The sequence below is a fragment of the Mobula hypostoma genome, chromosome 5 (genome assembly GCF_963921235.1).
Source record: "Mobula hypostoma chromosome 5, sMobHyp1.1, whole genome shotgun sequence".
Taxonomy (NCBI): Eukaryota; Metazoa; Chordata; class Chondrichthyes; order Myliobatiformes; family Myliobatidae; genus Mobula; species Mobula hypostoma.
The window spans coordinates 185830939-185858489 of NC_086101.1; the positions used below are offsets into that span (position 1 = coordinate 185830939).

At 42.2% G+C, this 27551-nt stretch overlaps 1 protein-coding gene across 3 annotated transcripts in view; it reads right to left on the bottom strand.

The window, feature by feature from the left end:
* clcn3 (chloride channel 3) overlaps positions 1-27551 on the bottom strand; it is a 237530-nt gene that overhangs the window by 64511 nt on the left and 145468 nt on the right. For all 3 annotated transcript variants that reach the window (XM_063049499.1, XM_063049496.1, XM_063049498.1), the window contains 5 exons: positions 21848-22005; positions 19495-19594; positions 17501-17688; positions 14792-14914; positions 11836-12042 (listed from right to left, as the gene is read on the bottom strand). In XM_063049499.1, the coding sequence (XP_062905569.1) occupies positions 11836-12042; positions 14792-14914; positions 17501-17688; positions 19495-19594; positions 21848-22005 (776 nt within the window). The remainder of the gene's footprint in view (positions 1-11835; positions 12043-14791; positions 14915-17500; positions 17689-19494; positions 19595-21847; positions 22006-27551) is intronic.

The following is a 27551-nucleotide window of genomic DNA, read 5'->3' on the forward strand; positions in this document are numbered from 1 at the left end:
TCTCCCATCTTACTCATTCTGCCTCTTGTTTTCTCTTTTTTTACAAAAATACATTTATTATAAATTCAAACCACTACAATCACACTACCAACAAAAGCCAGCAAATCGACTATCAGCTGAATTCACACATTCCCATCTTTATCAAGGATAGTAATTATCCCCCATGGTCCTGAAATACTTGCATGTTATCTGAGAACACAGTATGTTCTTTTTCCACAGCCCTCTGGGCACAGATGTACCCTCTGAACATTTCCAGGCAGTCAGTCAGATGGGTTCTCTGTCTTCCTTCATCTAACCTTCACCTTCCACTTGTTTTCGAACTCTACCCCACTGCCCTCCCATACCTGACAAAACCTGCCTGTCATCTATCCCTCCTCAGTCGACCAATTATCTCAGACTCCTGTCTCACTACCCCTCTTTTCCTCTTTGTATTGGCCATCTCCACTCAGCCCTGATGTAAGGGTTTGACCTGAAACATCTCCCTAGATGCTGCTCGACATGTTGACTTCTTCCTGCAGATTCTTTATTGTTCTTAGAAGGAAATTTCCATGAAGTGCTAAAGCTTTAGTCAAAGTCAAGTTTATTGTCATTGGCACAAGAATATGTATGCAGAGATACAATAAAAAAACACTTCTGTACAGTATTGCTGAACACAAGGCAATCCATTGATCTCGGATATTGTTTCACACAACCCTCTACCACCTTCCTTTATCTGATAGTATTGTCATATTTTTTGTATTTCACTCTTATTTGTCACTCTAACTTCACAGCCTGAGCAACTTACTTGCTGTTGCTTAGGTTCCAGTGTTGGTCACTTGTTTTTGTAATGATCCCTCACATTTACTCTTTATGCTCGATAGAGTTTGACTTCCCAAGGTGCACTCTGTCCGAATTAAATCCATCTGTCATGGCTCCAGGCAACACAAGTCAAAGTTGCTGGTGAACGCAGCAGGCCAGGCAGCATCTCTAGGAAGAGGTACAGTCGACGTTTAAGGCCGAGACCCTTGTCCTGACGAAGGGTCTCGGCCTGAAACGTCGACTGTACTTCTTCCTAGAGATGCTGCCTGGCCTGCTGCATTCACCAGCAACTCTGATCCGTGTTGCTTGAATTTCCAGCATCTGCAGAATTCCTTGTGTCATGGCTCCACCCAATTTTCCAGCTATTGACCTATTATAACCCTAAGACAACCTTCTTTGCATGTCATCTGCAAACGCACTTATCGTACTGCCTGCATTTTTATCCTTGCCGTTAGACAAACCAGGTTGCACCAGGACCCGAGGAGGACCAACATTCTCGCAGGCAACTTTGTTAGAACTGTTAGGGAGAGTTTCAACTAATTTGGCGGGGGGGGGGTTGAGAAACAGAGTGAAGGAACTCAGGATAGAACAGAAAGTAAATATGCAAAGATAGCGTGCAGTCAGACTGTCAGGAAAGGTGGGCAGATGATAGGACAAAATTGCAGCCAGCAGGGGCAGTATCAGTGCATTTGGGACGCAGAAACAAAAAGAGTAGGAAGTACACTACTCAATTTGTTATATAAAAATATATAAAACCTACAGCACAATACAGGCCCTTTGGCCCACAAAGCTGTGCCGAACATGTCCTTACCATAGAACTACCTACGCTTACCCATAGCCCTCTATTTTTCTAAGCTCCATGTATCCATCCAAGAGTGTGTCTCTTAAAAGACCCTATCGTTTCCGCCTCCACCACCGCCGCCGGCAGCCCATTCCACGCACTCACCACTCTCGGTGTAAAAAACTGACCCCTGATAGCTCCTCTGTACCTACTTTTAAGCATCTTAAAAATATGCACTCTCGTGTTAGCCATTTCAGCCCTGGGAAAAAGCCTCTGACTATCCACACGATCAATGCCTCTCATTATCTTGTACATGTCTATCAGGTCACCTCTCATCCTTTGTCGCTCCAAGGAGAAAAGGCACTCAACCTATTCTCATAAAGCATGCTCCCCAATCCAGGCAACATCCTTGTAAATCTCCTCTCCAACCTTTCTATGGTTTCCATGTCCTTCCTGTAGTGAGGCGACCATAATTGAGCACAGTACTCCAAGTGGGGTATGACCAGGGTCCTGCATAACTGCAACATTACCTCTCGGCTCTTAAACTCAATCCCACGATTGATAAAGGTCAATGCACTGTATGCTTTCTTAACCACAGAGTCAACCTGCGTAGCAGCTTTCAGTGTCCTATGGACTCGGACCCCAAGATCCCTCTGATCCTCCACACTGTCAAAAGTCTTGCCATTAATGCCATATTCTGCCATCATATCTGACCTACCAAAATGAACCACCTCATACTGGTCTGGGTTGAACTCCATCTGCCACTTCTCAGCCCAGTTGTGCATCCTATCAATGCCCACTGTAATCTCTGACAGCCCTCCACACTATCCACAACACCCTTTGTGTCATCAGCAAATTTACTAACCCATCCCTCCACTTCCTCGTCCCGTCCAAGTCATTTATAAAAATCACAAAGAGTAGGGGTCCCAAGATCCCTGAGGCACACCACTGGTCACCGACCTCCATGCACCCGTCTACAACCACTCTTTACCTGCTGTGAGCAAGCCAGTTCTGGATGCACAAAGCAATGTCCCCTTGGATCCCATGCCTCCTTACTTTCTCAATAAGCCTTACATGGGGTACCTCATCAAATGCCTTGCTGAAATCCATTTACACTATATCTATGGCTCTACCTTCATCAATGTGTTTAGTCACATCCTCAAAAAATTAAATCAGGCTCATAAGGCACGGCCTGCCTTTGACAAAGCCATGCTGAGTATTCCTAATCATATTTTGCCTCTCCAAATGTTCATAAATCCTGCCTCTCAGGATCTTTTCCATCAATTTACTAACCACTGAAGTAAGACTCACTGGTGTATAATTTCCTGGGATATCCCTACTCCCTTTATTGAATAATGGAATAACATTCGCAACCCTCCAATCCTCCGGAACCTCTCCCGTCCTCATTGATTATGCAAAGATCATCGCCAGAGGCTCAGAAATCGTCTCCCTCACTTCCCACAGTAGCCTGGGGTACATTCGGTCTGATCCCAGTGACTTATCCAAGTTGATGCTTTCCAAAAGCTCCAGCACATCCTCCTTCTACATGTTCAAGCTTTTCAGTCCGCTGCAAGTCATCCGTACAATCGCCATGATCTTTTTCTATAGTGAATACTGAAGCAAAGTATTCATTAAATACCTCTGAAATCTCCTCCAGTTCCATACACACTTTTCCACTGTCACACTTGATTGGTCCTATTCTCTCACTTCTTATCCTCTTGCTCTTCACATACTTGTAGAACACCTTGGAGTTTTCTTTAATCCTGTCCACCAAGGCCTTCTCATGGCCCCTTCTGGCTCTCCTAATTTCACTCTTAAGCTCCTTCCCGCTAGCCTTATAATCTTCTAGATCTCTATCATTACCTAGTTTTTTGAACCTTTCGTAAGTGCTTCTTTTCTTCTTGACTAAATTTACAACAGCCTTTGTACACTACAGTTCCTGTACCCTACCATCCTTTTCCTATCTCATTGGAACGTATCTATGCAGAACCCCATGCGAATATCCCCTGAACATTTGCCACATTTCTTCTGTACGTTTCCCTGAGAACATCTGTTTCCAATTTATGCTTCCAAGTTCTTGCCTGATAGCCTCATATTTCCCCTTACTCCAATTAAACGCTTTTCCAACTTGTCTGTTCCTATCCCTCTCCAATGCTATGGTAAAGGAGATAGAGTTATGATCACTATCTCCAAAATACTCTCTCACTGAGAGACCTGACACCTGACCAGATTCATTTCCTAATACCAGATCAAGCACAGCCTCTCCTCTCGTAGGCTTATCTACATATTGTGTCAAGAAACCTTCCTGAACAAACCTAACAAACCCCACCACATCTAAACCCCAGACTCTAGGGAAATGCCAATCAATATTTGGGAAATTAAAATCTCCCACCATATCAACCCTGTTATTATTACTCCTTTCCAGAATCTGTCTCACTATCTGCTCCTCGATGTCCCTGTTACTATTGGTTGGTATATAAAACACCAGATGACCCCTAATGACCCCTTCCTATTCCTAACTTCCACCCACAGAGACTCCGCAGACAACCTCTTCATGACTTCCTTTTTTTCTGCAGCCGTGACACCATCTCTGATCAACAGTGCCACACCCCCACCTCTTTTGCCTCCCTCCCTGTCCTTTCTGAAACATCTAAAGCCTGGCAATTGAAGTAGCCATTCCTGCCTCTGCACCATCCAAGTCTCTGTAATGGACATAACATCATAGCTCCAAGTACTGATGCACACTCTAAGCTCATCTGCTTTATTCATAATAACTCCTCGCATTAAAATAGATACATCTCAAACCATCGGTCTGAGTGCGTCCCTTCTCTATCACCTGCCTATCCTTCCTTTCGCACTGTCTCCAAGCTTTCTCTATTTGTGAGCCAACTTCCCTTTCCTCCGTCACTTCAGTTCGGTTCCCACCCCCCCCCCAGCAATTCTAGTTCAAACTCTTCCCAAAAGCCTTTGCAAACCTCCCTGCCAGGATATTGGTCCCCCTCAGATTCAAGTGCAACTCGTCCTTTTTGTACAGGTCACACCTGCCCTAGAAGAGGTCCCAATGATCCAGAAATCTGAATCCCTGCCCCCTGCTCCAATCCCTCAGCCACGCATTTATTCTCCACATCATTTTATTCCTATACTCACTGTCACGTGGCACAGGCAGTAATCCCAAGATTACTACCTTTGGGCTCCTGCTTCTCAGCTTCCTTCCAAACTCCTTGTAGTCTGCTTTCAGGACCTCCTCCCATTTCCTACCTATGTCGTTGGTACCAATATGTACCACGACCTCTTGCTGTTCTTCTTCCCACTTCAAGATATCGTGGATGCGATCAGAAACATCCCGGACCCCGGCACCTGGCAGGCAAACTACCATCTGTGTTTTTTTCCTGCATCTACAGAATCGCCTGTCTGACCCCCTAACTATAGAGTCCCCTATCGCTACTGCCATCCTCTTCCTTTCCCTACGCTTTTGAGCCACAGGGCCAGAGTCTGTGCCAGAGGCGCGACCACTGTTGCTTCCCCCAGGTAGGCTGTCTCCCCCAGTACTATTCAAACAGGAGTACTTATTGTTAAGGGGCACAGCCACAGGGATACTCTCTAGTACCTGACTCTTGCCCTTTCCTCTTCTGACTGTTACCCACTTCTCAGTCTCCCCAGGCCCCAGAGTGATTACCAGCCTATAGCTCCTCTGTATCACCTCCTCACTCTCCCTGACCAGACAAAGGTCATTGAGTTGCAGCTCCAGTTCCCTAACACGGTCCCTAAGGAGCTGCAGCTCAACACACCTGGTGCAGATGTGGCCATCTAGGAGGCTGGGATTCTCCAGGACCTCCCACATCTGACACCGAGCACAGAAAACCTGCCTCACACATATTCTTTCTGTCTGTATTCTAAACAGATAACCTACCTCGCCTCGACCCATTATCACCGAAGCCCCGTTGAGCCAAAGCTTTCCTATTCTGTCTCCCACTACTCCTACGCCCACTCTGTAAAGCTGTCTCCTTTTAAACTCTTCCCGGTGTTCTCACTGGCCTATCTCCACACGCTTGTGTATTCATGCCCTGTTCAAACTGCTGAAGAAATAACCATCACCTTTTCAACCCTGCTCGCTTTAAACTCTTACTGCTGTTCTCACTGGCCGACCTCTATGCACTTGTACAGTTGTGCCCCGTTCAAACTGCTGAAGAAGTATCTCAATGCACGGAGTATAAGAAATAAGGTGGATGATCTTGTTGCACCTTTACAGACTTTTGGGTAATGATGTTGTGACCATCACAGAATCGTGGCTGAAAGATAGTTGCAGTTGGGATCTGAATGTCCAAGGTTACACGTTGTATTGGAGGTATAGGAAGGTAGGCAGAGGGGTGGCGTTGCTCTGCTGGTAAAGAATGGCATCAAATCAGTAGAAAAATGACACTGGATAAGATGTTGAATCCTTATTGGTTAAGTTAAGAAACTGCAAGGGTAAAAGGACCCTAATGGCAATTATATACAGGTCTCCCAAAAGTAACTGGGATATGGACCACAGATTACAATGGGAATACAAAAGGCATGTCAAAAAGGCAATGTTATGAAAGTCATGGTAGGTTTCAACATGCATGTCTATTGGGAAAATCAGGTTGGTAATGAATCTCAAGAGAGCGAGTTTGTTGAATGCCTCTAAATTGGCTTTTTAGAGCAGTTTGTCATTGACCCTACTAGTGGATCAACTATACCGGATTAAGTGTCATGTAATGAACTGGGAGTGATTAGGGAGCTTCAGGTAAAAGAACTCTTGGAAGGCAGTGATCACAATATGATTGAGTTTAACTTGAAATTTGATAGGGAGAAAGTAAAGTCTGACATAGCAGTATTTCAGTGCAGTAAAGGAAATTACATTGATAATGAGAGAGGAGCTGGCCAAAGTAAATTGGAAGAAGATACTGGCAGGGATGATAGCACAGCAACAATGGCGTGCGTTTCTGGAAAAAAATGAGGAAGGTGCAGGATAAATATATTCCAAAAACAAAGAAATACTCAAATGGCAAAATAGTACAACTGTGGCTGACAAGGGAAGTCAAAGCTAATGTAAAAGCAAAACAGAGAAACATACAACAAAGCAAAAATTAGTAGGAAGACAGAGGATTGGGAAGCTTTTAAAAACATATGGACAGCAACTAAAAGAATCATTAGAGGGAAGAGTTTAATTATGAAAGTAAGCTAGCAAATAATATCAAAGTGGATAGTAAAAGCTCTTGAGTATGTGAAATATAAAAGAGAGATGAGAGCGAGCATAGTACTGCTAGTAAATGAGGCCAGAGAAATAATAACAGGGGACAAGGAAATGGCAGATGAACTAATTGAGTATTTTGCATCAGCCTTCACTGTGGAAGACACTAGCAGTGTGCCACATGTTGAAAGGTGTGAGGGAAGAGAAGTGAGTGCAGTTACTATTACAAGAGAGCAGGTTGAATTGTATTGACTTTATTACTTACATCCTTCATATACATGAGGAGTAAAAATCTTTACGTTACATCTCCGTCTAAATGTACAAATATGCAATTTATAGTCATTTATAATAAATAGTATGTACAACAGGATGGTCAATATAACATAGAAATACAGTTGTGTCAGCATGAGTAAGCAGTCTGATGGCCTGGTGGAAGAAGCTGTCCCAGAGCCTGTTGGTCCTGGCTTTTATACTGCAGCACCGTTTCCCAGATGGTAGCAGCTGGAAGTTTGTGGGTGGGGTGACTCGGGTCTCCAATGATCCTTCAGGACTTTTGTACACACCTGTCTATGTAAATGTCCTGAATAGTGGGACGTTCACACACACAGATGAGCTGGGCTGTCCGCACCACTCTCTGCAGAGTCCTGCGATTGAGGGAAGTACAGTTCCCATACCAGGCAGTGATGCAGCCAGTCAGGATGCTCTCAATTGTGCCCCTATAGAAAGTTCTTAGGATTTGGGGGCCCATACCAAACTTCTTCAACTATCTGAGATGAAAGAGACGCTGTTGTGCCTTTTTCACCACACAGCCAGTGTGTACAGACCATGTGAGATCCTTGGTGATATTTATGCCGAAGAACTTAAAGCTGTTCACCCTCTCAATGCCAAATCCATTGATGTCAATAGGGGCTAGCCTGTCTCTATTCCTCCTGTAGTCCACAACCAGCTCCTTTATTTTTGAGACGTTCAGGGAGAGGATGTTTTCTTGACACCACTGTGTCAGGGTGGTAACTTCTTCTCTGTAGGCTGCCTCATTATTATTTGAGATTAGGCCAATCAGTGTAGTGTTGTCAGCAAATTTAATCAACAGACTGGAGCTGTGGGGGAGCCCACTCTTACCACCTGCTGGTGATCTGAAGGAAGTCCAGGATCCAGTTAGACAAGGCAGGGTGAAGGCTGAGGTCTCTGAGCTTCTTGTCAAGCCAAGAGGGAATTATGATGTTGAATGCTGAACTTGTAGTTCAAGAACAGCATTCTCACATAAGCATCCCTCTTCTCCAGATGTTCAAGGACGGTGTGTAGAGCTGTGGCTATTGTGCCATCTGTTGATCGGTTGTGTCGGTAGGTGAATTATAGGGGGTCCAGTGTGGGTGGTAGCATGCTGCCATAGCGCTCAAAAAGCTGAAAGACTTAAGGGTACACAAGTCACCTGGACCAGAAGAACAGCACCCTAGGGTTCCGAAAAAGGTAGCGTAGAGATTGCGGAGACAATAGTAATGATCTTTCAAAAATCATTGGACTCTGGCATGGTGCCGAAGGACTGGTGAATTGCAAATGTCACTCCACTCTAAGAAAGGAAGGAGGCAGTGGAAAGAAACTTACAGACCAGGGGATGCAGTGGATGATGTATATTTGGATTTTCAGAAGGCCTCTGAAAAGGTGCCACACATGAGGCTGCTTACTAAGTTATGAACCCATGGTATTACAGGAGATTAGGAGAATGGGCAAGAAAGTGGCAAATTAAATATAATGTTGGAAAATTCAAGGTCATGCACTTTGGTGTTAGAAATAAATGTGCAGACTATCTTCTAAATGGGGAGAAAATCCCGGAATCTGAGATACAAAGGGTCTTGGGAGTCGTTGTGCAGAACACCCTAAAGGTTAACTTGCAGATAGTCAGGGGTGAGGAAGGCAAATGCAATGTTAGCATTCATTTCCAGAGGTCTAGAATACAAGAGCAGGGACGTGACGTTGAAGCTTTACCTTGAGGTATTGTGAACAACTTTGGTCTCCTCATCTAAGAAAGGATGTGCTGGCACTGGAGAGGGTTCAGGGATGGTTCACAATGATGACTCCACAGATGGAATTTAGAAGGATGATGGGGGATCTCATTGAAATTTCTTGAATAATGAAAAGCCTAGACAGAGTAGATGTGGAAAGGATGTTTCCCACGCCGGGGCAGTCTAAGACAAGAGGGCACAGCCTCAGAATAGAGGGGTGTCCATTTAAAACAGATATACAGAGAAATTTCTTTTGCCAAAGTGGGGAATTTGTGGAATTTGTTACCAGAGGCAGCTATAGAGGCCAGTTCATTGGCTGTATTTAAGGCAGAGCTTGATAGATTCTTGATTGGATATGGCATCAAAGGTTATGGGGAGAAGGCTGGGAAGTGGGGCTGAGGAGGGAAAAAAGGATCAGCCATGACTGAATGGCAGAGCAGACTCAATGGGCCAAATGTCCTAATTCTGCCTCTATGTCTTATGGTCTTATAAACAAAGGTCTCTGCACAGATCTCTGGAGTACATCACCTCAGACATCCCACCTCTCTCAGAAGTTTCGGGAGTCTCCCGCCTATTGATAGCAGCTCCCTGATGCCCGGAAATTATATACAATATCCCAGAAATCGATTTTTTTTGAGATGGAGAGGGAGAGCAAGAGCGAGCATCCTGATTGGCCTCTCTTCATGCTAAGAGTGGTCCCCAACCACCAAGCCGCGAGGAAACGATATGATTTGACGATATGAAACGATATGAGTCAGCTGCACCTTTCCTCATTCCCTGTCATGCCCACTGTTGAACTTGAACGCACGCGAGGTCATTACCCACGTGTCATCCATGTCAGCACAGGAAGAAGATCAACTCCTCGAGCTTGCAAATGACGGCGAGCTGAAAAGTATGTTTGACATAACATCTCTGCCGGCATTTTGGATCAAAGTCAAGGCTGAATATCCTGAGATAGCCACAGAAGCACTGAAAACGTTGCTTCCATTTCCAACATCATATCTCTGCGAAGCGGGGTTTTCTGCAATAAATGCAATGAAAACAAAACTGCAGAATAGACTGGACATAAGGAACCCCCTTCGTGTATCACTGTCTCCCATCACCCCTCGATGGGACCGTCTTGTTGCAGGGAAACAAGCCCAGGGCTCCCACTGATTCAGCGATATTGGTGTGTTGCAATGATTTTATATGTTCATACGAGGAAAATACGTGCTGTGTGTTTAATATCCAAACGTTACTTAAAATGTTATGATGCTATTGACTTATAAGTGACTTATAATTGACTTATCACTATATTCATGCGAGGAAAATATGCACTGAGTGTTTAATATTAAATTCGTTAGGTAAACCCTTTTAGAAACGAAATTGAGTATATTAGCCACTTATAAGTGACTTGTAAGCTTATAAGTTATAAGTCACTTATAAGTGAATATCATCTATACTCCGGTCGTGATTAACACCCCCCCCCCGCCGCCCCCGCACCCCCGGTCGGCTGGTCCGCAAGAATATTGTCAATATTAAACCGATCCACGGTGCAAGAAAGGTTGGGGACCCATGCTAAGTAGACCTATCAGTTTTCTCTGTGGGCAGGCTTTACAGTTGACCTCAAAAATAATGAGTGTTGCTCGCTGCACTGTTGCGACAGTGACTTTTCTATTGCCCATGGTGGGTTAAAATGTAAAAGACATGTTGAGATGAGTTTAACAGGTGTCATTTGTTCATTAGTGTAGCTACCGTTATTTAAACTAGCTGGCTAGCTGCTAAGGAGCTACTCTATTGATGTCCTACGTGATGAGGCCAAACTCCCGGTAGACTTGCTTAAAATTGTAATAGAATAAACATGATAATATAAGTACATATTTTAATGTCACATTTTCTGCATATACCCAACTTGGTTTGAAGATTAGAAAAAATCACTAAACGAAGTATTACATACACCCTTGGAGGTCGACTTGGGGGGAGGGGAATATGGGGTTGCAGGGGCCGGGGGTGCTACCTCCCTGAAATGGTGGTGGTACCTCCCTGAAATGAGTTTTTGCAGCAACACACATAAAAGTTGCTGGTGAACGCAGCAGGCCAGGCAGCATCTCTAGGAAGAGGTGCAGTCGACGTTTCAGGCCGAGACCCTTCGTCAGGACTAACTGAAGGAAGAGTGAGTAAGGATCTATCCATCCCTCCCCCTCCTGTCTTCTCCTATCATTTTGGATCTCCCCCTCCCCCTCCAACTTTCAAATCCCTTACTCACTCTTCCTTCAGTTAGTCCTAACGAAGGGTCTCGGCCTGAAACGTCGACTGCACCTCTTCCTACAGATGCTGCCTGGCCTGCTGCGTTCACCAGCAACTTTTATGTGTGTTGCTTGAATTTCCAGCATCTGCAGAATTCCTGTTGTTTGAGTTTTTGCAGGGTGGGATGTCTGTCACCTGCTACAGAGCTCCTGTCAGATAAATACCTATCCATATTACTACTATCTCCTAGCAACAGGCCAATTTTAGACCCAGTCTGACAACATATTTTGCACCCCTTGTGCCTTAACCTTCTAGACCAGCCCACTCTGCAGGCCCAGTCTTGTCAAATGTGTTACACTAAAATTCTATCACTTAACTATACTTATAAGATGTTTTAAAATTCCTTTAACAATTTAATCGTTTTTAGTTATCAGAGATTGTTATAACAGCTTAAAAAAACATTTGAAAACAAGAGTCTGTGGAAAAAGTCATTAGAGGCCACCATCCAAGGCCTCATTGCTGCTTGTAGGTTGCTCCACTTCATGGGTTTGATGTGTCAACAAGGCCTGGAGGATCAGACCCATACGGCCAGAGAAAGGAAAGAAATAGTGTGGTCAGTGAACGTAAACAGCAAGACAGATTTAGACCCATAGGTGCTACAGTAAATATACCCAACTTCTACTCAAGGCAGAAAACTCATTAAAGGACATACATACCATTATGATGATGGCAAACAAAGTAAACACTAAAAGACTGTCAAACAGCTGAAAGAGAAAGGTCTCCAATTTAAGGTGAAAAGAGTACTTCAGGCAACATACCTCCCGCTTCTTTGCCTCATTTTTGTTGTATTTTGGGAATAAATAGGAGAAGATATTTCCACAGCAACAGGCAACATGAACAAGGGGACCCTCTTTCCCCAAACTCAGTCCAGAAGCCACAGCTAAAACCAGTGTGATTGTTTTAATTAGCAAGGTCCATTTGCCGAGGTAGCCTCGGATGATGAAGCCACTAAGAATAGTTTTAATCTGTAAAAGAGAAACACACATAGCATTTAACCTTGGATTAAAAATAATGTGAAGTGATATGCTTTGACAGAAAGAGACAATAGTGACCGAACACAAAGTTCTAAAGAAAAGAAAGGAACAAAGGGACCTGGGAGTGTATGTGCATAAACCCTTATCCCACTGTACCGCTGCAAACAAAAAACAAAAAAAAATTCATGACTTATGTGAGTAATGATAAACCAGTTTCTGACATGGGTCTCTATTGTGGACGGAGAATAGGAAGGGGGCAGGGAGAGGGGAATTGAGAGGGGAGAGAATGGGAAGCATTGGAGAGATATTCTGTAATGATCAATAAGGCAATTGCTTAGAAACAAATGGCCTTGCCTGGTACCTCAGGGCTGGGACTATCTGCACCCATGCCACCCCCTGCCCAAGCACTCCCTCTCTGCCATCTGTCCCACACCCTTCCCATTCCCAACATCCTTTGTTTCCGCCAGATTTACAAACATTCTACACTCCACGGTGACAAATACAAAACTGTGCAAAAGTCTTAGACACTCTAGCTATAGATATGTGTGCCTCAGACTTTTGCACAGTACTGTACGTTATAGCGTGCACCCATTGTAAAAGAAAAATTGGATTTGCTGTTTCAGCTGTGGATAATCATTTTATTCTCCAATCAGGATCTAGTCCGTTCCTTAATTAAGTCTTTCTGTCATCACTATTCTGTTATCAAAATGTAGATTTACTGGTAATCTTGTCAAGTGAGACTGGAAAAGTTGTATCAAGTTCATGCCCAGGTAGATCAGCTTAGGCTGGTCTCCTGGTGCACACCAGCTTTTAATAAATCACCTTTTATTTCGAACACTGTGTAATCTTTCAATTTACTCCCACACAGGGATTATTGAGAAAGTGGTCAATTAATTACATTGAATACTTTTGAGACAGTCGAGCAGGCCAGACCCTAACTTTTATAAATAGAGGGAAATTAAAAGAAGGGGGAAGTTAAAATGAACTTTTATAAAGCACTTGTAAAACCACAGCTAGAATATTGCATTCAATTTTGTCACCTGACTTTAAGGATATGAAGGTCCCAGAAAAGGTGCAGAAGAGATTTAATGGAATGGTTCTAGGAATGAAGATTTCACCAGTAAGATTGGAGAAGCCTCCTTGGAGCAATGAAGGATGAGAGGAATATGGTAGAGGAGCACAAGATCATAGTATAAATGGAGGAAAGCTGTTCACATAATTAGTGAGTTCAAAAACTAGCCAGCTCAGACCTCATATTCTGGAAATAAAAGAGAGAAGCGAGGAAAAACTTCATTTCTAAATGGAGAGATCAGTTATGATCTGTAGCTCACTGCAAGTGAATGTGGTGGAATAAATTCAGCCACGATGGAATGGCAGAACAGACTCAATGGGCCTAATTCTGCTCCTTTGCCTTATGGTCCTCATTAATAAGTATGCCAACGGTTATGGTGAGAAGGCAGGAGAATGGGTTTGAGAGGGATAATAAATCAGCCATATTGGAATGGTAGAGCAGACTCGATGGGCCAAATAGCCGAATTCTGCTCCGAAGTCTTGAGGTCTAAATTAGGGAAGAAAGTGATAGGCACTGGAAGGAATAGGGCTGCAGATAAGGGAATAGGATTGATTGCATAACTCTACTAGACATATGAATGGTTCTCTTAGTTCCAAATTATATTTTAGATTCTTCGAAAGCATTTATAAAAAAAAAGTACCAGTTACAATGGGAAGTTTGATATTCTACTTCAATGCATGTCAACATTAATTAACCATTAGCTCATGTAAGAATAAGAGTGAAGGTTAAAGCTAAAGCTAAAGTCTTAGGTCTTGTATCAGGAATGCTTTTTCATACATAGTGATTGATGCAAACTGACATTAGGCAACTTGAATGTAATTAAAGTTATGAAGGACTTAGACAAAGGCAGGGAGAATAAAACCAGCATGGACAAAGTGAGCTGAATATACGTGCTCTGTGTGGTAACCCTGTCCTGATTCTGTAAATTGGATGCCACAGTGGGAAAATTGGTAGATATTTCTTCATGGATGAATTAATATATTTTGAAGAACCCAAAGACATTTTAAACTAGCTAATTTTGACAATAAATTATGGTTAGCACTCTATCAAGATGCTATTTCACTTCTCTTAGTACACAACTATATATAGAAAACAAACTATATTTGTTGTATAAAAAAAAGTGCCATATTGTCACTTGTCAAAATGCAGTCAATATCATGTCTGACATACTAAGGAGAGTATGGTTATTCTATTTTTGCCAATGGACTTCAGAAGTTAGATACAGAGTAACTCTCCAAAGAGGTTTTCATCTCTTTTTCATTGTCCAGGAATCTCTTTGTTGTCTGCTAATTTACTTCTTCTGGGAGACATTATTCTTGGGAATTGATGTCCTCCCCCCTGATCCTCCAACAATCAATTTTGACAGTCTAGGCCAGAACCTTTTATGTCCATATAATCTGACAACACATCATGGCTCCTATAGGTAAAACATCAGTTGTCTGGTTTACTCTTCAAGGATATACCAGGGCCTTTTTAATGCCATGCACTCCGACCATTAACCCAGCAGTCCGTACACCTCGGGTTGGGAACCCCTGGGTGTTGCAGACCAGTCATCCATTTCCAGCAACTTTATTGGTTTAATTGCAGAAATAAGGGTGTGTAGATATGATAATGATGGTCAAAATAGTAACATTGTTAAAGCACTTCTTAAAAATTCTCAAACCTCACCTCTGGAATCCCAGAGCCGCAGGCATAGGGAGCAAATACCTTCACTAAGGAAACAGCCAGGAAGCCAAATCCCAAGGCCCAGAAGATGTACATAATGTAGTTCATTATATAAGAGCCTGGACCCTGGAAAACATTCCATTGAAAATCTGATTAAGGGCTTGCAAGCATTAGGGAAACTTATACTCATACATCTTTTATATTCGTGTTCACTCCTATTTCAGGCATATGATCACCATTAGGCAAATACAAAGCATCAGGTTTTCAGGTCAAACACTGTCAACAGCAGAACAAACACCCTCCAATTGTTCTCTTCTTTAAAAAGCCCAAAATATAATTTTGCTTTCAAAATCAACTGATTTCTTTGAGGAAAGAAAATTAATACCAGTATAACTAGAGATATTAAGAGTTTCTGTTTGATTTAACCAACAGATACAAAACATTAGCAGTTGGCACCAGGAACGAGACAGTTTTAAAGGTCAGGAAAAATTAAGCTAAAAACAAAAAGAAGAAATATGAAACTAGGCATACAGAAAGGTTGTTAAAATTGAAAAGCGTGTTCAGTAAATTGTAAAGTAAATCTGGCTCCCATAGGCAGGACAAATTATAGAAGTAAGAAATGGCAAAATTATTAAATGCATTATTTTGGATTAGAACATAACTCAGAAAAACAGGTGGGTTGGGGCTGCATTAGAGGTTAAAATGGCACAAAAAATGAGATAAAAATCAAATGTTTGTTGAACCCTCCAGGTATTTTAAATGAAGAAAGGATAACATAGGGACACCTCCTGGTGGGTTGAGTAACTCATTAAATGTCCGTTCTATACACATTACCATTATAGCACTGAACTGCTTGCCTGAAAACCTAGACTAACTGCTTACCTCAACACTTCTTCCTTTTTATTTTTCATTCTTTGTCTGTTAGGTTACAGCTAGTGCAGTGAGAACGGCTCAGGGCTGTGTTTTGTTCTGTGTGTGAGATGTGGGAATTCTGGGAGACTTCCAGTCTTCCAGATAACCACAACTGCATCGTGTGCAGACAGCTGCAGCTCCTCTGCGAACAGGTTAAGGAACTGGAGCTGCAGCTCGGTTACCTTCGGCTCATATGGGAGACTGACCAAGTGATAGATAGGAGCTACAGGAGTAGCCACCCTTAGGTCGCAGGAGGCAGGTAACTGGGTGACTGGCATGAGAAAGGAAATGGACAGCCAATGCAGAGTACACCTGTAGCCATTCCTCTCAATAATAAATATACCACTTGGACACTGTTGAGGGGGTGACCTACTGGCTTGGGAGCTGCAGCAACCAGGTCTCTGGCACTGAAGCTCAGGAGAGAAGGAAGGTGAAGAGGACTGCAGTGGTTACAGGAAATTCCATAGTTAAGAGGAATAGCGACGAGATTCTGTGGACACCAAAGAGACATCCAGATGGTATGTTGCCTCAAAGGTGCCAGGGTCAGGGATGTCTCAGATCGGGTCTATTTGACATTCTAAAAGGGGGAGGGTGAGCAGCCTGAAGTCTTGGTACATATTGGCACCAATAACATAAGTAGGAAAGGTGAGGAGGTCCTTAAGAGAGATTTTAGGAAGCTAAGTAGAAAGCTGAAAAGCAGGACCTACAGGGTACTAATCTCTGGACTGCTGCCTGTGCCATGTGCCAGTGAGGGGCAGAACAGGATGATTTGGCAGATGAATGTGTGGCTCAGGAACTAGTGCAGGGGGCAGGAATTCAGATTTCTGGATCTTTGGGATCTCTTCTGAGGAAGGTGTGACCTGTACAAAAAGAATGGGTTACACCTGAACCCAAGGAGAACCAATATCCTTGACGGCGGGTTTGCGAGGCTTGTTTGGGAGAGTTTATATAACTTGGCAGGGGATGGAAGTGAAGTGATAGGGCAGAAGGTGAGGTGCTTGGTTTACAAACAGAGGCAGTGTGTAGCGAGACTGCTAGCAAGAACAGAGTGATGATAGGGCAAAATTGCAATGAGTAGGATGAGTGGCAATGTAAAAGGGGCCAAAAATCATAAAAGGTGGTGAATACAGGACTGAAGGTGTTATATTTGAAGGCACACTGTTACGGAATAAGATGGATGCACAGTTATAGATTGGCATGCATGATGTAGTGGGATTCACTGAATTGTGGATGAAAGAAGATTATAGCTGGGAGCTTAACGTCCAAAATTAAACATTATAACGAGCGGACAGACAGGTAGGCCGAAGGGGTGAAGTGACTCTGTTGGTAAAAAGTGAACTCAAATTATTAGAAACAATGTGGATCAGAAGGTATAAAATCATTGTGGGTAGAGCTAAGAAAATGCAAAGGTAAAAGGACTCTTATGGGAGTTACATATAGACCTCCAAACAGTAGTAAAGATGTAGTCTATAAATTACAACAGGAGATAGAAATGCATACTAAAAGGGCAATGTTAATGTCATGGGGGATTTCAACATGCAGGTAGATTGGGAAAATCATGTTGGAGCTGGATCCCATGAGGGGTAATTTCTAGAATGTCTATGAGATGTTTTGGATGGCAGAACTGATGGCATTGTGGCCAAGTTTGCAGATGACACGAAGATAGGTGGAGGGGCAGGTAGCTTTGAAGAAGTAGAAGTGCTGCAGAAGAGATTAGGCAAATAAGCAAAGAAGTGCCAGATGCAATACAGTGTTGGAAAGTATATGGTCATGCACTTTGATAGAAGTGAACCTACTTACATCTGCCTGTCCAATTATTAATTCGGCCCACGTTTTCCATTGAGGACATTTGTTTCTTGCTTCAAACGTCGTCTCACTCGATCCCCAGCAGCACTGTTCATGATTGAACCACAATGCACTCAGACATATGCCTTCCTTTAAATCAGTCATCCAGTCTGCAGCAATATCTATTAAACCAGCCAAGGCACCTGAATTTGTCAAATGAAATCACACCTTTAGTTGTCAATGTTCTTTAATTTAGGATGAATCAATCATTTATCCACCGTACATTGTTTATTGCATAATCTCATTCTTGTCAAACTCAAGATTTTACATGGTACAAAATAAAAGCAACTGTAAGCCATTCACCCTCAAGTTTGCCCCACAGAAGTAAAGCCAAGATGCTATATTTGCCAACAATGTATCACTCTACCTTTCACAAGTTAAAGTGAATTTCATTTACAAAATTCTTTTAACACAGGATGTACAGTTGCTGCATTGAAATACAAGATTGAGTCCAATAAATCAACACACATTAAGCATCTTGATCTGAACCATTAACTGTTCATTTTCCTCTGCAGATTCTGTCTGACTTGCTCAGTTCCATCAGCATTTCGTTTTTTTCCCTCTCTCTCTCTAGAGAACACAGCATCTTCATACTCTTCAGTCATCAATTGGAAACAAAATTGGGTCAAATCAGATGGTGAACATAGAGCAACACACATCAAAGTTGCTGGTAAACGCAGCAGGCCAGGCAGCATCTCTAGGAAGAGGTACAGTCGACGTTTCAGGCTGAGACCCTTTGCTGCCTGGCCTGCTGCGTTCACCAGCAACTTTGATGTGTGTTGCTTGAATTTCCAGCATCTGCAGAATTCCTTGTGTTTGCGGTGAAAATAGAGCGTTGCTTTACAGATTGGGGGCCTGTGATCAGTGCCAATCAGGGATCAGTCTAGTGTTATTTGTCATATATGCCAAAGTATGCAATTGAATGCAGGTGGAATGAATGGTAACTTTGCAGATGACACCAAGATTGGTTATGCCATGGACAATGGAAGAAGGTTGTTTACGGTTACAACCGGATCTAGATCAACTGGGAAAGTAAACTAAGAAATGGCAGATGAATTTAACTCAAGACAAATATATGCAGCACTTTCAAAGATGATCTAGGGCAGGAGGTACACAGTAAAGACAGGGCTCTGACCAAGTGCTGTAGAAATGAAGAGACATTGGGGTACAAGTACATAGTCTTCCCCCTTCCTTTCCAGTTCTGCAGAAGGGTCTCAGCCCAAAACATCGACTGTTTATTCATTTCAAAAGATGCTGCCTGACCTGGGTTCCTCCAGCATTTTGTGTGTGGTGCACTGTATTTCCAGCATCTGCAAATCTTCTCATGTTTATCGAGTACATAGTTTCCTGAAAGTGGTGGCACAGGTAGACAGGGTTGTGAAGTATATGGTTTACATATTCCAGCTGATTAATACATTGACCAGTCTGTATTTGGATTATTGTTTGCAGTTCCGGTTGCTGTTCCACAGAAGAATGTGATTAACCCAGAAAGGGAGCAGGAAAAATTCACGAGGTTGTTGTCAAGACTAGAAGACTCAAGTTAAAAGAAGAGACTGGACAGGCTATGACTGTGTTCTCTGGAGTGAAAGAACCTGAGGGGTGATTTTACAGAGGTTCATAAAATTATGAGGGACATGGATAAGATGGATGGTCGCTGTGTTTTCTCGGATAAGGTAGTCTAAAAGCTGGAGTGCATATGTTCGTGAGAGGGAAAGCGTTAAAATGGCATCTGAAAACAAGCTTTTCACCAGAGGGCTGTGTTAGGTTTATGGAACAAGCTGCCAAAGGAAGTTGGTAGAGGGATCCACACTCCTCCCATCCACGTACCCATTCAAACTTCCCATAAGTGTTGAAATCAAACCCACATCCAGCACTTTCGCTGGAAGCTCATTCCACACCTCCCTCAGATAGGTGCATAATTGATAATGATGTTGTGTTCATCGTTTTACCTGATGCCAAACCAGTCAATGTTACAACCAGCCATCCAGACCAAGCATCATATAAACTTTTTACAAACTCCCACACAGAATCTTTCTTCTTGCTAGTAATCTGCAATAAAAAGAAGTGTTGAATAATACACTACACTCAGAAGCAAACTGTCAAATATTCAGCTTTCCTTCAGCGATAACAAACACTGATGAAATATTGCACTGAATTCTGATCACTCTGAACATCTTAGTATTCATAGTGCAACTTTAAAATAGGAACCAAAATCAATGTTAAAGCGATAAACAAAATAGTAATGATGCTTAACCTGTACCTCAGAAGTGTTCTAAAACATTACTTATTCTGCCAAAAGTAATGATCAACAATTTAAGCTTTGTCAATCTTTGACAAACCACATACTTCAAACACTGTCACAAAGATTATCATAGCTATAAAAGTATTATTACAATTCTGTCCTTCCTTACTTTACCAAGTTTGAAGGGTTTCCCAAATGCACTGTTAATGACAATTAACCTGCTGAGAGAGCAGATTTAAAAAAGGTGATTACAATGTAAGCTCGGTAAAATTATGACTTCTGGCATAGATGTGAAAGAAAACTCAAGAGTACCAGCTGATTTGATGGTGCTGTTGGAGGGAAAGAGGGATGTGAAATTGAGCTCAGATTTAAAGTGCCAGAGAAACGGGGAACAAGACATGCTGTACCATAACTTACAAAAAAAAAGGACAGTCAGTTCAATCTCCAAGGCAGGCAATTTAATAAAAAAAAATTAAGGTACAGTGCTGATCATCACAAAGGATAAAGATTAATCTATGGAGGCTGGCACAGATATGTTCAGTGAAACTGAAGCAGAAGTGACTGCAGGCGCTAGATATCGGAAACAAAAATAAAAATGCTGCTTATGCAGAGGAGATTCAAGTGATTGAAGGCAGTTAGTTATGGGGAGAGATTGGATAGGGTGGACTTGTTTTCCCCAATGGGGTATCAAAAACGAGGTTTAAGGAGAGAAAGTTAAGATATGTATAATTATTATAGGCTAGAGTAGCATGGATGCTGGACGAAAACTATTTATTTCAACATTGTTCAGAAGCAGGGAACATTAATTTAAAGTAATTGGTCCAGGGATGCAGAGGAAAGAACTGGACAGTACTGAGGAAAGATTAGGACAGTGGAATTAGATGACAAGCTCTCGCAGAACTCCAGCACCACCGTAATATCCAATGGTATTTTGTCATTCTATTCACTCTGTAAGTGAGACTCAGTGAGTAGCATATTTAATATTTCAGTAATAATTGAGTAACATTTAAAATATATTGTTTAATTAAGTATTCTTTGTTTACATAATTCATTATGGGTTATATGTAAGCACGTGAACGTCGTATATCATTTCAGCAGCATGTCATATATGAGTATTTCACTAAAGAAAAACTAAGTAGACAAAACATATCCAGGGTCCAGTGTTTTTCTTTCAATTAGTTTTTTTGGATGTACAAAACAGAAGACCATACATAAAAAGGTGATGAAGCCAGTGGCCAGGGATAAAGAGTACTACTTTTTCATTGTGTCAGTATGAGCTATATTTGCTCACTTAGACCAGAGAAGATCAATAGTTGATTTCCTACAGGTGTTCACTGTTCTCTTGAATGGTTTTGAAGGACTAAATAAAGGGAAACTATTTCCAGGGCAGAAGGATCAATAAACAGAACACAGAAGCAAGATGGTTAGTAAAGAAAAACTGAGGTGACGCAACATAAATTATTCTTTGAATTTTGCAGCAGATTGCTAAGGCCTGGGGCATGCTGCCAAAACTACAATGATTTACAAAGAGAACTGAACAAATTTGCAAGGGCAAGTTTCAGGGCTGAGGAAAGAACAGGGCAGTGGAATTGGATGACAAGGTCTTGTAGAACGTCAGTATCAGCATAATATCCTATAAGATTCTGCCTCTCGAAAATACAAAAAAAACCTGATAAAGTGACATTTGACGGTTTCAAAATCAAAACTGACTCTTCTTTGGGACACCCTTATTTGGTCACCTGTTTGAGACAGTAATAACTTAATTACTGATCCTTTTCATTTGACTCTAATCCAAAATAAGATCAGAAGGTGCTGCAAATACTCAGCATCTATGGACAGAAAATACATTAACATTTCAGGTCAATGATCTTTGATCAGAACCTGAAAAGTTCATCACCCAGAAACATCTTTGAACCTTTCTCACCAGTACATGCCCTGCTGAATATTTCCAACATTTTCTGATCCCAATTAAATGAGCAGGTTATGATTGCCACTGATTCCTGAATTAGCAATTTCTTCCCACCCCCACTACTTGATGTGAAATGACTAACTACACCCACCTTTCTGTGCCTTTCCCGGTCCTTGCACTTCTCTCGCACCCAGTCAATGGTGTGGAAATCATCATATGTTCCAACGCCTGGTATAGGTTCATCCAAAAGGTCCAGTAAGTGTGTTGTGCTATTAATACCACCTCCATTTGTCATGGTATAATTGACACCTTCAACAACAAAACACAAATTCATATTAAACTCAATCTAAACAATCAACAGCAAGAATTTTTTTAAAATTGAGAATGATCCTGTAAACAATAGGACATTACTGTATTTGAAATTTACTGTATTTGTAATTTCACTACAGTTGAATCCAATTATAATAATAACCTTCTATAACTTGCTAAACATATCCAACATCCTCCTAATTAAAAAGCAGAGCATTAATAGGTGACATACATCAAAGTTGCTGGTGAACGCAGCAGGCCAAGCAGCATCTATAGGAAGAGGTGCAGTCGACGTTTCAGGCCGAGACCCTTCGACGTCGACTGCACCTCTTCCTATAGATGCTGCTTGGCCTGCTGCGTTCACCAGCAACTTTGATGTATGTTGCTTGAATTTCCAGCATCTGCAGAATTCCTGTTGTTTGCATTAATAGGTGACTATCATTTTATTGCCTCTGCTCCCCACTCCCACCAATCATCAGTTTAAGGGATGGGATGTGCAGCAAAACTTAAAGCAGGAGCAACTGGAATAAAAAGTTAGTAGTGCTCAAAGAAGATCGGTGATGACAGGCTTCGTGACTGCGGACTCTCTTTCATGAACTTCAGTTGTTTGCTTGTTTTTGTCTTTTGCACAATTTGGGTTTTTTTGCATATTGGGTGTGTGAAAGTCTCTTTTTTAAATGAGTTCTATTGGGTTTCTTTGTTTTGTGGCTGCCTGCAAGGAGACGAATCTCAAGGCTGCATTTAATATGCATACTTTAATAATAAATGCTCTCTGACCAACACTTTCAACCATGTACAAATACAACTGCACAGATCTTTCAACATTGAAAAATTATAATTAAAATTGTCATATGATAATAGTCAGGCAAACAATGGGTACCACTATCTACTGCGATGTCAGAGCTGTACAGGTAAGAAATGGGCCCTTCAGCAAGATACATACACACCAAATTTTGTACTACTTGACACTAAAACTATTCTCCCACATCAGGTCCACATGGAAAGGACTGGATCTTGAGCAGGAATATTTGACTGAATATTACTGATTTTGGAAGCAGTGCAGAGGAGGTTCACCAGGTTGATTCCAGAGATGAGGAGGTTAGACTATGAGTAGAGATTCAATCACCTGGGACTGTACTCACTGGAGTTCAGAAGAATGAGAGATCTTATTGAAACATAAAATTATAAAAGGAATAGATAAGATAGAGGCAGGAATGTTGTTTCCACTGGCAGGTAAGACTAGAACTGAGGGGCATAGCCTCAAGATTCAGGCTGTAGATTTAGAACGGAGGTGAGGAGGAACTGCTTTTCTCGGAGTGGTGAATCTGTAGAATTCTCTGCCCAATGAAGCAGTGGAGGCTACCTCAGTAAATATATTTAAGACAAGGTTGGATATATTTTTGCATAGTAGGTGAATTAAGTGTTATGGGAAAAGGCAGGTAGGTGGAGATGAGTCCATGGCCAGATCAGCCATGATCTTATTGAATGGCAGAGCAGGCTCGACAGGACAGATGGCCATCTCCCGCTCCTATTTCTCATGTTTCTTATTTCTTATTAGGTAATACTTTCCTTCATATATGCTCATATGCCAAGCCCTGGGCAGTGATACCAATAATTTCTTATTTCCAGTACCAACTTTTGCATTTCAGGACATAGCAGACAATCAGTTTTGCCCAGTATTTGTTCAACTTGGATGTTTTATCGAGCTTTAGAACATTGAACAGCAAGCAATATTTTATGGACCAAAATTAACAGCTGGCCATTCTGCTATCTTCTGGTTTCAAGATGGTATACTATGAATAAAACTAGCAGGTGAGAAATTTTCTGCTGCCAATCCACAGATCTATTTGACTGATCATCACAAGTTTTCAGGGCAAGATTTGAAAATGATCACAGCACCTAAAATCACTCAATTATGGAAACAAAAGACTGCATATTCTGGGATCTGAAGCAAAAATCAAACTGTTATAAGAACTCAGTGGGTTGAGACACGTCTGGGGGAATGGAATTGGCCCTGGTTGCAGGGTCTCAATCCTAAACAATTGACAATTCCTTCCTACCCCACAAATGCTACTTGACCTGCTGAGTTCCTCCAGCAATTTGTTTCTTGCTCATTCGATTATGCCCCAGCTGACATATCAAAAGATGTTTAAGAAAAAATATTTTAATCCCATAGTATAAACATGAGAAATTCCGCAGGTGTTGGAAATCCAGAGCAACATCGCACAAAATGCCAAAGGAACTCAGCAGGTCAGGCAGCATCCATGGAAAATAGTAAACAGTCAACGTTTCGGGCTGAGACCCTTCATCAAGACAGTCCCATATTGATGGTGATACCCAATACTAGAGTCCAATAGCAAGCATTCTTTTCATTTTAACAAAACATCTATTATTCTTAGTTAAAAGAATATGAATATCTTTGTAAATCTTGATATCATAAAACACATTACAATGAAAGCGCTGATATAACATCCTGTACATTTTGGAGAACAACAGTAGATAGGAACATTTGAAAATATGCAGTGGGTATATTTTTACTGGCATCCAAAAGCAAAGTAATAAGCTGTTTTCAATCATGTCTCTCTATCAGCAATCCCCAATTGAAATTTATTAAGCATTAAAATTCCTTGTTACATACTATACAAAACAGTAATAATCGTTCAGGGAATATAACTTCCAACAGGAATTTTACTTGGTCATGTACGTGGCACACTAACTCAACTACTCTCTGGATGACAGGGACAGGTCATCCTGTCTTCCTTCTAGAGTTGAGAGCATTTGTCTGGTTTTAAATTTATTATTTAATTTCAGATTTGGATCAGGACATCATTGGCAAGGCCAGCACTTATTTACTGCCAGTCCCTATTTGCCCTTGAAAAGGTAGTGGTGAGCAGCCTATTTCAGTATCCATCATTCAGGACATACAGTAAGACCCGAAGACATAGAAGCATTTGGCCTATCAAGTCTGCTCCACCATTCAATCATGGCTGATCCGCTTTTCCCTTCCTCAGCCCCACTCTCTGGCCTTCACCCTGTAATATTTGATGCCGTGTCCATTCAAGAACCAATCAATCTTTGCCTTAAATACACCCAACATCCTGGCCTCCATAGCTAACTGTGGTAACAAATTCACCATCCTCTACATCTGTTTTAAATCAACACCCTCTATCCTGAGGCTGTGTCCTCTTGTTCTAGATTCCACCACCATGGGAAACACCCTTTCCACATCTACACTGTCTAGGCTTTTCAACATTCAAAAAGGTTCAATGAGATCCACCCTCATCCTTTAAAATTCCAGTGAGTACAGACCCAGAGCCATCAAACGTACCTTGTACGATAACCCTTTCATTCCCAGAATCAACCTTCTGAACCTCCTCTGAACACTGTCCAATGCCAGCACATCTCTCCTCAGATGAGGAGCCCAAAACTATTCATAATATTCAAGGTGAGGCCTCACTACTGTCTTATAAAGCCTCAGCAGCACATCCCTATTCTTGTGTTTTAGACCTCTTAAAATGAATGCTAACACTGCGTTTGCCCTTCTCACCACTGACTCAACCTGCAAGTTAACCTTCAGGGTGTTCTGCACGAGGACTCCCAAGGTCCTTTGCATCTCCGATTTTTGGATTTTCTCCCCGTTTAGAAAATAGTCTGCACATTTATTTCTACTATCAAAGTGCACGACCATGCATTTTCCAACATTTTATTTCACTTGCCACTTTCTTGCTCATTCTCTTAATCTGTCTAAGTCCTTCTGGAGCCTAACAACAGGAATTCTGCAGATGCTGGAAATTCAAGCAACACACATCAAAGTTGCTGGTGAACGCAACAGGCCAGGCAGCATCTGTAGGAAGAGGTGCAGTCGACGTTTCAGGCCGAGACCCTTCGTCAGGACTAACTGAAGGAAGAGTGAGTAAGGGATTTGAAAGTTGGAGGGGGAGGGGGAGATCCAAAATGATAGGAGAAGACAGGAGGGGGAGGGATAGAGCCAAGAGCTGGACAGGTGATAGGCAAAAGGGGATACGAGAGGATCATGGGACAGGAGGTCCGGGAAGACAACGGGGGGGGGGGAGACCCAGAGGATGGGCAAGAGGTATATTCAGAGGGACAGAGGGAGAAAAAGGAGAGTGAGAGAAAGAATATACCTCTTGCCCATCCTCTGGGTACCCCCCCCCTTGTCTTTCTTCCCAGACCTCCTGTCCCATGATCCTCTCGTATCCCCTTTTGCCTATCACCTGTCCAGCTCTTGGCTCTATCCCTCCCCCTCCTGTCTTCTCCTATCATTTTGGATCTCCCCCTCCCCCTCCAACTTTCAAATCCCTTACTCACTCTTCCTTCAGTTAGTCCTGACGAAGGGTCTCGGCCTGAAACGTCGACTGCACCTCTTCCTACAGATGCTGCCTGGCCTGCTGCGTCCACCAGCAACTTTGATGTGTGTTCCTTCTGCAGCCTACCTATTTCCTCAACACTACCTGCCCCTCCACCAATCTTCATATCATCTGCAAACATGGCAACAAAGCTATCTATTTCATCATTTAAATCACTGATATACAGCATAAAAAGAAGTGGTCCCAACACTGACCCCTGTGGAACACCACGGGTCACTGGCAGCCAACCAGAAAAGGATCCTTTCATTCCCACTCGCCGCCTCCTACCAATCAGCCAATGTTCCAACAATGCCAGTAAATTTCCTGTAATGCCATGGGTTCTTAACTTGGTAAGCAGCCTCGTGTGTGGCACCTTGTCAAAGGCCTTCAGAAAGTCCAAATATACAACATGCACTGCATCTATTCTACATGTAATCTCTTCAAAGAATTCCATTAAGAAAACCGTGCCAACTTTGTCCAATCTTGACCTGTGTCACCAAGTACTCCATAACCTCATCCTTAAAATTTGACTCCAACATCTTCCCAACCACAGAGGTCAGGCTAACTAGTCTATAATTCCCTTTCTACCACCTCGCTCCTTTCTCAGAGTGGAGTGACATTAGTAATTTTCCAGTCTGCTGGCACCATGCCAGAGCCCAATGATTTTTGAAAGATTATTATTAATGGCTCCATAATCTCTGTCGCTACCTGTTTCAGAACTATAGGGTGCAGTTCTACTGGTCCTGGTGACCTATGTACCCTTAGATCTTTCAGTTTTTTGAGCACCTTCTCCCTTGCACTCAATTCTCTTCCCTCACAGCTGTCACCAACTGCAACACTACTAGTGTCTTCCACCGTGAGAGCTGATGCAAAATACTCATTTAGTTCACCTGCCATCTCCTTTTCCTCCATTATCATTTCTCCAGCCTCATGTTCTAGCGGTCCCATTTGCACTCTTATCTCTCCTTTATTTTTTATATACTTGAAGAAGCTGTTAATATCCACTTTATATTGCTTGCTAGCTTGCTTTCATATTTCATCTTTTGCCCTCCTAATAATTCTCTTCGTTGCTTTCTTGTAGGGTTTTAAAAGCTTCCCAATCCTTTGTCTTCCCACTAATTTATGCTTTGTTGTATGCCCCCTCTTTTGCTTTTACATTAGCTTTTACTTACCTTGTCA